This window comes from Phyllostomus discolor, chromosome 6 (genome assembly GCF_004126475.2).
Source record: "Phyllostomus discolor isolate MPI-MPIP mPhyDis1 chromosome 6, mPhyDis1.pri.v3, whole genome shotgun sequence".
Classification (NCBI taxonomy): Eukaryota; Metazoa; Chordata; class Mammalia; order Chiroptera; family Phyllostomidae; genus Phyllostomus; species Phyllostomus discolor.
The window spans coordinates 51,681,024-51,695,165 of record NC_040908.2 but is presented as its reverse complement, the minus strand read 5'-3'; the positions used below and the strand labels follow the sequence as shown (position 1 = coordinate 51,695,165).

Below are 14,142 nucleotides of genomic sequence, written 5' to 3'. Positions count from 1 at the left end.
ACTATCAAACATCAACTGGTTGCCTCCAGTATGCACCACGACCTGGCCTTAAACCCTCAACCTAGGTATGTGCCGTGACTGGGAATCAAACTAGCAGCCTTTTGTGCAAGACAATGCTCTAACCAACCGAGCCACCCGGCCAGGGCAGGACACATTCATTCTTTGGATAAGCCTGTACCATCCATAGGCTCCAGCCCAATCTTGCTCTGGTCAGTAAACCATTCTCCTTTGTTAAGGCCACTGTTTTTAATGGGCCTCACCACTCAGTGTTAATTTTATGGTTTAACTATCTGAGGGAGCCCCTATTTTTACATCCAGACTTTTGCTGGGAGATAACTTAGTGTTGTCTCCTTATATGGCCTATTCGAACAGTTTCCACTCTTCTATCCTTTCCCTGGGAGAAAAAATGAAATGCTTATTTCTCTTCTCCAGCACTCTGTTGTTTAAACTCTGAGTGATACTATCCTTGCTGCCCAGTTCCATTCCTGTAGCTCTGTGACTGCCTCTGTGTGCTTTAAGGGTTATTTTGCCTCCCTGAAGAGAGTCTGTTCAATCATTTCCATATGTCATTCAAGGTGAAGTCGAGGCTCAGAAAATGAAATTATTTCTTGTTTTGCCTATGACAAAATAATATCCACATTATTTAAAAGAACCTTTCTCTTTACTTACAAGGGACATTTCTTTGACGATAACTTCATATTTATCACTGTAGTCCCCTAAAACATAATGGGGCAGGTGAGAGTTTAAGGAAGCATGGTCAAGAATAATGTTCCTTTATAACTGTAATAAATATTTATATATATATATATAATATTGCTTTATAAATGCCCAAAGAGTGCAAAGTATCACATATCTCTGTACCCTATATGGTATTTAATTTTGTTGATTCTATGTAGTACATAATGTTACTGCTTAAAGAAATGAATAAAATAACTAATTAGCTAATGAATCCTTACAACTCTTCACAGAAGGTGATAGAGTTTCTCTCACACATTTCACAAGAGAAATGCATTTGGTGCCCCTTTTTAGCCACAGAGTTAGTCGTTAAGTATGCTGTGAAGTCATCTAAGTCTCCTCTGTGTGGGTACCAACATGCTGGACTGAAGCCCTTTGTTTCCATGCGGAGAGTCTGCCACCTCTGCATACTTGTCCTCAGGAATGTCGTTCTAGAAATAAACCAGCCTTCTCCCTGGGGCCCATGAGTCACACACAGAAGTTAATTCATTGGACCAACTGGCTTTTCTTAGGCCCTTTGTAAAAGTATTTCAGAGAGGCCCTCATGGTCAGGCAAAAAAAAAAAGTGGGTTCCTCTTCAGGTTCTTTCCAGCTCTTGCCTCATTTCCTCTCTCTGCTTCCTTCACCACCTTACACTTGACTTTTCCTGACAACCTTTACCTGCAGACCTAGACCCCAGGTCCTGAGCTAGTGTTGCCTGAAGCAGGAAGTAGACTAGCAAAGCCTCCTCACCCACCCACCAGCTCCATTCATTCATATTTGGAATCAAATTACACTCCACCGTATCATTCCTGTGTTCTTGGCTGCTAAACACACTTTTGAGCCTCTGCATGCCAAAGACAATCTTGTGTAATCTGTGTCAGAAGATGGAGCCCAGGAGTTCAGCTTTATTTTTCTCTTCATCTTTTTGTATTTTATTTTTTATAACAGAAGTACTAATTGAATACATTTTCACTGTGAAACAACTTAAAGCTGAAGTTCCCCTTGTTAACTAAGTATTTAACTTGCATGGCTATATTATTTTACTGCTGTTTTGTATTCTAGGATGCTTTTTAAGTATAAGAAATACATGATAACAATAAAATTCAAACAGTATAAAAATTTGAGTAGTAAAAATGGAACATATCTCAGAACTGCCCCATTTCCACTCCTGTCCACAGCTAACAGTTTGGTGATAGCCTTCCAGACCTTTGTGAAATACATTTACATACATACATATTTTTATATAAATGGGCTCATCCTACACATCTGTTCTACAACTTTATTTACTTACTATCTCATAGCTTTCCATGTGAGTACATTTACTTTGTTAATAGCTACATAGTACGCCACAGTTTTATTGTGCCATAATTTATTTAAGCATTGCCATATCAGTGAGCATTTGAATTGCTTCCTGTTTGGGGTTTTGATTACAATAATGCTGTACTGAACTTCTTTGCCTGTGTTTCTTTGTGTACTATCCAAGACTGTCTGTAGGCTAGATATCTGGAGGTATCATTAATGGGTCAAATCTAAGATTTTATAATTTTCAAATTTTACAATTAAAGAATTAAACACTTTCCTGTTTCCCTTTCTTCTGCAGAGAGTTCTTTCCTGGGAACTGACATTGACCTTCAGACTGTAGACAATGATGTTGTCAGCATGGAGATGCTCTTCAAAGCCTGGCTACATAACAGTGGAACAGACCGAGAACACGTTCACCTTCTGCTTCCTTCACAGTCTTTCAACAAGATTTCCAGAGCCACAGATAATCCAAGTAACACTCCTAAAACAACATATTATGTAGGCTATCATAATCGTAGTCTAGGATTAAGACTCCAGATTGGTGAGTCACCAGAATACAGAGCACTTGAGATTTAAGAATTAGAGGAGGACTGGATGAAGCTGTTCAGTGTTAGCAGGAGGAGTAAGAAAAGAATTTCTAAAGAGTGAGCAGTTAGAAAACTGAACGTAATTAATCCCAGACAGCAAGGGACAGCTAGTTTAGAGGCAAAATTTAGACACCTCAATACTAGGGAAGCAACTACACTACAAAAGAACACAGTGAGTTATATATTTTTCTCAAATTTTTAATTTTTAATGCAGTAGATATTAATGATATTATAATTTGAAGCATGCCGGTACCTCAATAATATCAACAGGGCCTATGAGTAGAGGAAAAGAAGCAAGACTAAACCAAAATTAAATAGAGGTCTTCTGGATAGTGAGACATCAAATTGGGGATGAGGGGGAGTAAAGCAACTACCAAGGCAGGCCCCTGAGAGGACACTTAGAGACCCAAGACCATGTCCATAAAGCATGTTCTGGCAATTATGAAAACCAAGAGATTGATCCAGTGTTTTAGACATGCCACCGTGGCCCTGGATATTGTTCTGTCTGCTAGTGGTATTCATTCCACTTCCCACTAGTCTCCATCCCCTTTGAAGATTGGCTCAGGACCCAGGGTGGCAAGGGCCTGCAAATGGGCCCATCAGTACAGTCAGCCACACCGAGTTTGGAAAAGCTGACTCCTCAGGGCCTAGCTAAAGGAAAAGAGCCATGGTGTGTCTTTGGGAGTTGGCATTCCCTCAGAAAAATGGGGACAGACCCCTGGCCCCAAAGGGAAAGACACCCCTTGGTTCTTTCTGGGGATAATCACTGGGTCCTTACCCATTACCTCTATTCCAACCTAAGACCTGGAATGCCTTTGACAACTTACCTGGATTTTTTTCTGTCATTCCTTTGAGTGTAAAATCTTCCCAGGACCTTCTTTCCAACCTTTGTGTCTAAGGGTAACAGTGCCATTTGCTTCCTGTCCCATTTTCTGGAATTCACTTCTTATCTGCTTTTCCCCAGACACTGTGTCAACTTCTTTCCTTGCATTATCCCATTTCATCCTCACACAGCATCATGAGGCAGGTAATGTTACTGTATGTCATTAAATCTAAGATGCAATCAATAGTAAGATATACTATTATTTTCTGTACCACTAAGAAATAAAAACACTATCAATTAAACATGACACAGTGCTTTCTTATCACTTAGAAATATTTTCTCATCCTTAGAATTTTTTTAGGTTGGAGTAATGTGTAAGGGGTAAGGGTGTGTGTCTGGCCAGTGGTAATTATAGGACACATATAGAGATGCAAGTATGTGAAAAAAATGCATCTTGGCATCAATTAAATGCAATATTATCCCTATTTTACAGATGAGAAAACTGAGAGTTAGAGAAATTAAACATTTCCCCAGGGATGCACGGAAAATTAACAGTGGAACCAGAATTTGAAGCTGGGCAATTCCAGAGCCCACTCTTACCCTTAGGATTAGAAGTCTGTATTTTTTGCATTTGACTACTCTTAGCCCAGAGGACACTCACCAAACCCAGGTCTATCTGCCTCCAGAGCTGGGGCCCATACCTACTACGCAGCCTGCCTCATGCTGGGTAATTCTAGACAAAGACGCTAGAGATTCACTTCTCTTATTAGGAGAGCAGAGGGCCTCAAAGGCCAGGAACTCTTGCAATCAGTCTTTCTTCCACTGTTGCACAGTATTTGCCCATGGTGCTGTTGAGAATTTCTCTGCTTTGCCCTCTCTTTCCATGGCTTTCAGCACCAGAACCAGAGCCCAAACGTTTATCTTCATCTGCAACCATTTTCCAGCAGTTCATGGGTCTTCACGGTGCATGGCAGAACTTAGATCCAGACTAATCAGCTCTTCTGCTGGGGAGGACTTCCCTGCAGTCCAGATGCTCGGACACAGTTGGAATGAGGTCTGGGGAAAGTTGACCTCCTGTAGTTATCCATTGTTTAAAAAACTGATGCATTGCCAGATACATGGATTTCTAAAAATGTGGCTCATTACAAAAAAAAAGTAAAACAAAACAAAACAAAAACGCTGAGCTCTCCTACTCCAGCATCCTTTGAGGACTGCCCCTCAGGTGTTCACTTTGACTTCTCTTTATAAGGTTCTCCACCCCACATCACCTGCTTCAGTAGCTGCCTAGGGCCCTTCACCCCATCTATAGATGCCTCCCTCAGAGGCCTCCTTGTCATAGACAAAGTACACAGTCAGCTTCAGATGAGTGTCCTTTCTCATTTCTTTGGTTTGGGGTCTGCCACCTCATCACCCAGGTTCTGGGTGGTGAGAAGCATACTTTGTTTTAGACCCAAGGCCTGCTAAAACAGCTTTCCTAGCCTTGGAGCACTGCTGGCACTACCATGCCCATAGTTCTCAGCCCTGGTTGAAAAAAAAAGTCACATGAGGAGCTTTTCTTAAAACCCAGCATCCAGGCTTCATTCCAAGAGATTCCAATTTGATCAGTGTGAAGCAGGGTCCAGATACTAGTGTCTTTTAAAAGTTTCCTATATAATTTTTAATTCCGTCCAAGTGAGAACCTCAGCCAGGTGAATACAGCTATCCAGTCCTAAAAACCAGGAACCCGACAATGAAGTCAGGCACACAGGAAGGAGGGGAAGCTGGAGCTCTAGGCAAAGTCCCTCCTACTGACCTCCTGTGCCCTGGGACACACCAGAGGCACCTCACACGACATCGATGGCTATGTATGATTGCTGAGCCCAGGAGGGCCAGCTGGACCTAACATCTGTGCTGGAGTCCTATTTATTTCTACACTATTTCTACTTTTTGTTTTTACCTCACGTTGTGGTTAGTATAGTCATTTCATAAATCACTAACACCAACTACTAACCTTCTCACAAGGATTCAACATTGGTTTATTCACAGGTTTGTTAACAGTATTCGAACCTGGTACAAATTTTATTGAAAAACTTTGTAATATCTAGGATTCAAGCTTAGTGCAAAAGGACCCTGTACACTGTGGCATGTGAATAGACTTGCTGGAGCAGAAGCTTAATAATACACAAGAATATAACACCTTGATGAGTAACTCATACCTACTCAAAGCCCCCCCTCAGAAATGTGGTCTGGTGTCACCGTGATGCTCCAAGGCTCAGAAGGTTTTATACTTTGGTTTCTTTGGGGAATTTAAAAGTAAACTGTTTTGGGAACTTATTCCTCCTCCCCCCAAATGTCCCTACAAGAGCCCACAGAGGGGAAGTCCTTCCGCAGAACAGTAGCTGTCAGCTGACTGACTGACTTCTGCTTTCCTACTCTTCTTTCATCTGCCCTGTAGTCTTGCCAAAGCTTAGCCACAGGGAAGCAGCAGAGGCAAGATTTCCTTCTGTGATTGCCAAAGGGCCTCTACATGTTATAAGATTAGCTGCCTCTTCCACAGAGGACACATGATCCTCTCAGACTGGATCACAAGCCAGATGTCTCGCTATTGGGCAACTGCTCAGCCAGCCCAGGAGTAAAATAAGTAAAAATCATGTCAGACCCAGAAAATGTTACCTGCTGTGTAGGGCAATACTGTAGGTGCCAGACCTGCTCTGCCTCTGTAAACCCATCATATTTTCCTCTTTCCACTCTCCTGCCTGCTCCCGACCCTTACTTGCCTGGTGAAGGTGGAATGAGTAGCAGATGTTGTTTCTGAACCGCATAGCCCGAGGTAACTTGTGATAAACATCCTTCCCCCAATGCCATTTTTTATTGTAGTGTGCCTGAAATGTGATCTCCAAGAGCGACTTCTCAGCCCATCTCTGCTCCCTGGCACAGCTGATGGCTCCTTGAAAATGGATGACCCCAAAGGAGACTTCAGCACACTCTACCAGATGGCCTCCCAGTCATCGGCCTCTTATTTCAAGCTCCGAGTGATCAAGTAGGGTCCATGGGAAGCTCCCCAACCCATGCAAACACTGATTCTTACAGGTTCCAAGGCTAGGAAGTCCAGGGATAGAGGACATCCCCAAGTGTCAGGCAGGCGGGAGTCTGTTCCAAAGCAGCACCTACAGGTATGGGCATGAAAGAGCATGGTCAGGCTGCTCAGCACAGGGAGACAAATGAGCAGAGGATGGAGATGTGCCTCAGTAGGACAATGAGGGCTGAATGAGGATTGGAAATCCAGAAAGTCTCTGAATGCAGAGATCTATTGTGGTTAAGCATCAAGAGAGAGATCTGGACTTCAAGGAGCAAGTGGTACATAGTGTCTTCCCCTGCCCTTCCATTTCTCCAAGTCAGTGACTTTCAACCTTTTTATCTCATTCATTGCAAAATAAACTAAACTAAAATTCTGCAGCATACCAAAAAGTAGATTTTTGGCTGATCTGACCAAAAAATAGGTATAATTTTGATTCATTCACACTGGACAGCTACTGTTGTATTAACCATCATTTTTTTTTTATTTGACAACCTAAGGGAAAAGAGGTCAGTGACCCCAACTAAATAGTCAGGTATCGCATGTTTTAAAAATTCTTGCAGCACACTGGTTGAAAATCTCTACTCTAAAAACTAGAATCCCTGCTTCTACGGGAACCAAGTTCAAGGTAGAATTAGCCATGAAGGCTAAGGCTATTTTTACTGTTTCCTAGTTCCTATCACAGTGCTCAAATCAGGTATCTGCACAAGCTCGTCCATGGGTTTCTGACCATGGATGCTGCTAGGAACCTTCTAAAATGCATCCTCTTCTTAGATGCATCCTCTGTCAGCACATCACTTCAAAAGAGCCAGGAATAGGATGCAGATGGTTAGCATACTATTGTGTTATATGGTTCATATAGCAGGGGTATTATGGGAGTGTCCCCAGGCATGTCACTTGGCATAGAATGAACTCAGGAGAAATTTTCATCAGAGCCTTGAGCCTTCATGATGGCTGCTTCATTCATTGATTAACAGGCTTTCAAAATGTGCTGTGTGCCCGATACCTTGCTAGGTACTGGCCATACAAAGATGAATAATTCACAGTCCCTAGCCTAAAGGATTTCACAATAGGGTTATAGATTTAACTGAATTTTAGTGAATTTGGGTTAAGGTTCTGGATATCATTGAGGAGACGTTCCCTGCCATTGTCTCTTCCCAGGGCTCTCAAATCCAGTGGGATCTGCGAATCAGTGACATACGGTCTCCCATTCATCCTCAGACCCACAAGCTGCTGGCAACTGGACTGGGATGAGCTGGAGACGAATCAGCAGCATTTCCATGCTTTGTGTCACAGCCTGCTGGTGAGTATCTGTTCCACGTGAGGAAGAGGAAGGATGTTCAAGTACCAACCACAGAAAAGCAGTTAGCTGAATTGTGCCCTGATTCCAAACCTGTCCCAGTCCTCAAGAGGACAGGAAAAAACAGGAGATACTTTGAAATGTAGATTAAATATGACTTACCTTTGTTGTTTCATGTTATAGAGAATAACTCTTGAATTCAATTATATGATACTAAACTTCAAAAGCCCCGTGTTTTTACACTTATACAATAAATGGCAGCAAGGAATTTTCCGTAAGTAACTATATTTTAAAACTTATTTTCTTCCTAACACTGCCCTGGACATTGTGGTTCATTTAAATGAAGAGTACCTAGTCTGTGCCAAACATCATGCTAAGCCCTAGATATTTAATGGTTAACATAATAGATGTTATTTTTTACCTCAAGAAACTTACTCTGTAATGGAACAGACAGAATTAAGCATGTTGCAAACTGTGAAGTTTATGAAGAAAAAGAAGTAGCTGTTATAAGAAAGCATCTCTGTGAAAGTGACATTTAAACTGAGACCTGCCAGATAAATGGGAATTAGCCAGATGAAGGGTGGCAGGAAGAACACTCCAGGTGCAGGAAAAGGAATGTGCAAAGATCCCATGGCTAGAAAGAGCTGAGAAAATAATCAAAAATAAGGGGGCCAGCCATGGCTGGGTAGCTCAGTTGGTTAGAGCATTGTCCCAGCACACCAAAGTTGCTGGTTCAATCCCTGGTCAGGGCACATGCAGGAAGCAACCAATGAATGAATGAATAAGTGGAACAATAAATCAGTGTTTCTCTCTCTCCCCTCCACCTTCTTCTCTCCTTCTCTCTAAAATCAATTTTAAGTATATTTTATTGATTATGCTATTACAGGTGTCCCATTTTTTCTCCCATTTATTGCCCTCCACCCTGTACCCTCCCTCCCACCAGCATTCCCCTCGCCCTTTATGTCTACGGGCCATACACTAAGTTCTTTGGCTTATCCATTTCCTATACCCTCCCCCTGTCTTTTTTGTACCTATCATTTATACTTCTTATTCTCTGTATCTTTTCCCCCGTTATCCACCCTCCCCGTCCCTGCTGATAACCCTCTATGGGATCTTCATTTCTGTGGCTCTATTCCTGTTCTAGTTGTTTGCTTAGTTTGCTTTTGTTTTTGTTTTAGGTTCAGTTGTTAATAACTGTGAGTTTGTTGTCATTTTAGTGTTCATATTTTTTATCTTCTTTTTCTTAGATAAGTCCCTTTAACATTTCATATAATAAGGGCTGGGTGATGACAAACTTCTTTAACTTGATTTTATCTGGGATAAGCCCTTCCATTCTAAATGAAAGCTTTGCTGGATAGAGTAATCTTGCATGTAGGTCCTTGCCTTTCACAACTTTGATTACTTCTTTCCAGCCCCTTCTTGCCTGCAAGTTTCTTTTGAGAAATCAGCTGATAGTCTTATGGGAACTCCTTTGTAGATAGCTATCTCCTTTTCTCTTGCTGCTTTTAAGGTTCTCTCCATATCTTTCACCTTGGCTAATGTAAGTATGATGTGCCTTAGTGTGTTCCTCCTTGGGTCCAACTTCTTTGGGACTCTCTGAGCTTCCTGGACTTCTTGGAAGTCTATTTCTCTTGCCAAATTGGACCAGTTCTCCATTATTTTTTCCAATGAGTTTTGCATTTCTTACTCTTCCTCTTCTCCTTCTGGCACCTCTATGATTTGGATGTTGGAATATTTATAGTTGTCACAGATGTTCCTGCGCCTCTTCTCATTATTTTGAATTCTAGTTTCTTCGTTCTGTTCTGGTTTAATGTTTATTTCTTCCTTCTGCTCTAAATCATTGATTTGAATGTCGATATCCTTCCTTTCACTATTGGTTCCCTGTGCATTTTTCTTTATTTCACTTTGCTTAACCTTCACTTTTTTCTCTATTTTGTAACCATAGTCAATCATTTCTGTGAGCATCCTGGTTACCAGTGTTTTGAACTGTGCATCTGATAGGTTGGCTCTCTCTTCATCACTTAGTTCTGTTTCTGGAGTTTTGATCTGTTCTTTCATTTGGGCCATATTTCTTTGTCTTGGCATACCTGTTGCATTATAAGGGCCGGAGCCTTAGGCATTTGCCAGGGCAAGGCAAACCGTGTCACTGCATTGTGGTCCTGTATGTGGGGGAAGGGTCAGGGAGGGAACAATGCTGCTTGTTCAGCTCTTGGCCAACTTTCAGTCACTTCCTCTGCTACCCACGAGCAAATTGGGCCCTTCTGGTGCTGATTCCCAGGTGGGTGGGTTTGTGAACATTCTAGGACCCTGTGGGTCTCTCCAAAGAACTCTCCTGCGAAACTGGGAGTTTCTCCCGACACACAACCCCCATAGATTTTTACAGTCAGAGGTTTTGAGGCTTTCTTTTCCCTCACTGGAACCTTGGGTTGTGTGGTCTGTCTTGCTCCCAAGTCGTTCCTTCTGGTTTACCCACATGCAAATGAGGGACCCCCCAGCAGCTGCCTTGCCTGCCCAGTCCTCCAGCCCCTGCCTTGCCAGCATCCTCTCTGTCTCATGTGCCTGTCTCTATCCCTCCTACAGGTTGAATGAATATTTCTTCTTTAACTCCTTGGTTGTCAGACCTCCACACAGTTTGATTTTCTGGCAGTTCTGGTTGGTTTTTGTTTTTAAATTTGTTATTATCCTTGGTTGTTATTATTAGGTTGTTATTATCCTTGGTTGTTATTATTATTATTATTATTATCCAAAGGTTGTTATCCTTTGTTATTATTTTGGTTGTATGAGGAGGCAAAGTGTATCTACCTATGCCTCCATCTTAGCAGGAAGTCTCCTAGAGTTCAAATGATGGCCTAGTAGCTGGGAGTCTTTGGGCTGCTTCTTTATATTCTTTTGATTCAAAAGCCCTTATAAATTTGAATGTCTAATTGGCTTTATTAAGAGATTCATGAATTGGGCAGCAACCCATCTAGCAACTAGAAAGGCATTCTTCTAAAATCAATTTTTAAAAATATTTTTAGCCCTGGATGGTGTGGCTCAGTGGATTGAGTGCTCGCCTGCGAACCAAAGGATCCTGTTTTGACTCCTAATCAGGGCACATTACTGGGTTGCAGGCCAGATCCCCATTAGGGGGCACAAGAGGCAACCACACATTAACGTTTCCTTCTCTTTCTCCCTCCCTCCCTCCCTTTCCCTCTGTCTGAAAACAAATAACTAAAATACTTTTAAAATAAAAATTAGAATGTTTTTAAAAATAAATAATAAAGAGGCCATTGTGTCTGAAATAAAGAGAGTGAGGGGAGAGAGTCACAAGGTGGGAAGGACAAGTGAATAGGGGTTAAATGGTGCAAAGCTTTGGAAGCCAAATTAAGGACTTTGGACTTTAAGTACAGAAGAAAAAAATCATGATAAATGAATCATCTAAGTTTTATTTTAAAATTACTTCAGCCAAAATTTGAAAAAGAATGAACAGAGGCAAGAATAGAAATAAGAAAATGAGGCAGGAGGGCATTTCAGTCATCTAGGCAAGAGACAATGGTGGTTTCGACTCCAGTGTTGGAAGTCAAGGTGAAAAAGGTAAAAGGATTAAAGAGATGCTTTAAAGAAAGAGTCAGAACTTGGTGAAGGGTTGGATGTGGGGAGCAAGGAAGAGGAAAATATCAAATAACCGCCCAGTTTCTGATTTGAACAAGTAAGTGTATGCCATTTCCTGAAATGACAAAACTAAATAGCACATACACGAAGCAGTAATGCAACACTTACAGGGCAAAATATATAAAACAGCAGCCAATATAATCTAGGACGTATGCAGCTGCTAAGTGGATACAGAATAAAGGTTTGACCTAGCAGGACATGCCTGATTAGAATGGCATAGCAATGCATCTCTTTCACTATCAGAAGCAGACTTCTTTTTTTCCTGTTTCAAAGCCCACACTGCCTTTTGGGTCCACCCACTGAGTTCCTGTTTCCTATCTGAAGAACACCCATCTCCTGTCTTTGCTGAGCAAAGACAACAGATGTGTTCTGACTGTTAGAGCCCAACAGCTCAGTTTACTGTTCACTCCACCCAGTTCCTCAGGATCTCGGAGATTCTACATCACTCAAGAGGAATTTCTCTCAAGTGGCTTCAGTACATTCTTACAGTACATGATATTTTAAACAGACATTGGCAACTTTTTTTAGGACAAGTCAGGAAAAATCAGAATTATTTATTTCTAAATAATTCATTTTTGCTTTCTTTTTCATTAACAATGAGTGATATAATTTTTAATTCTGTATTACCGTGAATTGGAGTCTGGGTGTTTCACCTAGGTTATTTTTATATAGCTAACTGACTTCTGAAAAACCAAGACTATTTCCAAACAGAAACTCCTCAGTCTGGGACCCTGGCAGCTCTCCCCTGAGGGCATCCAAAGTCCATTTTTTATAGTTTGCCTCAAACCTCCTCTTCTCCAAGAACCTTTTACCAATGTACCATCCCCTGCAGCAATCTCTCCTATTTTCATTTTAAATGAGTTAAAAATACAGATAAGCATAAAGTACAAAGTTTTCTTACCTCCCAGAATTGAGAGTTGTTACGTGTTGGTGTGTTTGCTTTTACCCTGCATGTGTGCTTCTCTGCGTGTAATAAAATAGTCCCCCAGATGTTTGCAGTGCCTCTGATCCCCAATGGCATCGCCACACTCCAGCACTGCCTTATTCCCTGCAATCATCAACCACGAAATAGCTGTGAGTCCTTTAAGTTCATTTTTCATTTTCTGCTACTTCTTCATTTAGGTATCATGACTGCTTTTCTTTTTTGTATGGAGTTCTCAGGAGTGACTCTAGGACAGTTGGTTTTCCCTGCTAGACGGTGATCAGCCAGGGGGCACTGGTCTGTGGATACCCTCTGTGAGCCACCAAACGTGGTGAGGAGTTAAGTATGTCTTGCTTCTCTCCAGAGTATGTATTGTCTTCTTACTACAGTTCACATCGTGGTCCTGGGTAACAGATTCGTAGAAGAGCTCAAACAAATTTATGGTGCAGCACCCAGCAACATCTGGGCCCTGTTCATGGGGAGGTCTGTGACTAAAACAGCTTTGCTTTTGATTTTCTAACTGATCTAGTTTTCCTCTTGTTTGGCTGCTAGAAGCTCAAAACCAAATATAATGGCATTTTAATACACTGCTGGAGGGAGTGTACATGTTCTGGAAAGCGATACCCTTCAACACTTTCATTCCATTGCTGGGCATGTAGCCCAAGAAAGCAATCAGAAAGAGAGCAAAGCTATAGGTACCAACATGTTCATCTTACTAAGTACTAGTCACTTAACCAAGTGTTCTGCATACTCTACCTCACTTAGCCTTCACGATAGCTCCATGAGAATAGGAACTGTTCATCTTGTTTTTACAAATTGGGAAGTCTGAAGAGATCAAGTGACTTACCAAAGGTCACACAGCTGCCAAAGTGGCTGTCAGAATTTGAATCTACTTCTTCAGATTACAAAGCAAATGCTCTTAACCTCTTGCTAAATTCCCTACTCCAGATGTGGCCAGACAAATAGACTACAACACGGAGGCTAATTCTCCCTTACTGAATACCCCATGCTTCTGTCCTCCACTGGATATGAAGTAAAGGGACTGGGTGCTTGTGATAGCTCCTCTCCCATCACATGTTACTGTTTTTCCCTCTACTCTTGGTTTCTTCCACCTCGTCCAGATTAATGACCACTCTTCTTTTCTGGAAAAGAGAGACACAAAATAGTGTTTGAATGGCTCTTCCTTCTTGCCTTTTATGTGCCATCTTCTCCAAGTAACAAAAAGCCTCAAAGGCAGTGTGTTATAGAGAGAATTTCCCACAAGCCTCATCTCATTCATTCAATAACAACTATTTTTTGAGTGCCTACTATGTAATAAGACTTATTTAGAATTTTAACCTTCTTGGTCCCATTTGTAAAAGTTTTTAGCACTTCTTTAACTTCATCCTTGATTTTGTATTCTTTCTTACAACTTTTTTCATATGTTCTTTTAAAATCTGATGTTGTCAGCTCCCCTATGTAAGTCTCTTGCCTCCTGTTTCTCATCATGACGTTTCCCTCCAGCTAACTTCTCATTCTAACTTCTGTCTTTCTGTTAATAGCAGCAGCACCCTTGTCTACTCACTCAGGCTTGAAACCTCAGTCACTTCCAGCCCTCTCAGTGTTTACACCCACTTCATCGCTAAGTCATATCAGTTTTCTTCTCATAACATGAATTGTAACTGTCCTTCCCTTCCCGTTCCCACTGCTTATTCTCACCAAGACTACTTCAGTAAACTCCTAACTAGCTTCCCTACCTCCAGTCTCTTCTCCTTCTGATTTGCTCTGCTCAATAAACCAGGTTAA

General features: G+C 41.5%; 1 protein-coding gene across 2 annotated transcripts in view; it reads left to right on the top strand.

Annotated features, from left to right (window-relative positions):
• Positions 1-14,142, top strand: part of LOC114499875 (meiosis 1 associated protein) — a 59,968-nt gene that overhangs the window by 30,463 nt on the left and 15,363 nt on the right. For both annotated transcript variants that reach the window (XM_028516376.2, XM_028516377.2), the window contains exons 4-6: positions 2,318-2,491; positions 6,286-6,448; positions 7,646-7,787. In XM_028516376.2, the coding sequence (XP_028372177.1) occupies positions 2,318-2,491; positions 6,286-6,448; positions 7,646-7,787 (479 nt within the window). The remainder of the gene's footprint in view (positions 1-2,317; positions 2,492-6,285; positions 6,449-7,645; positions 7,788-14,142) is intronic.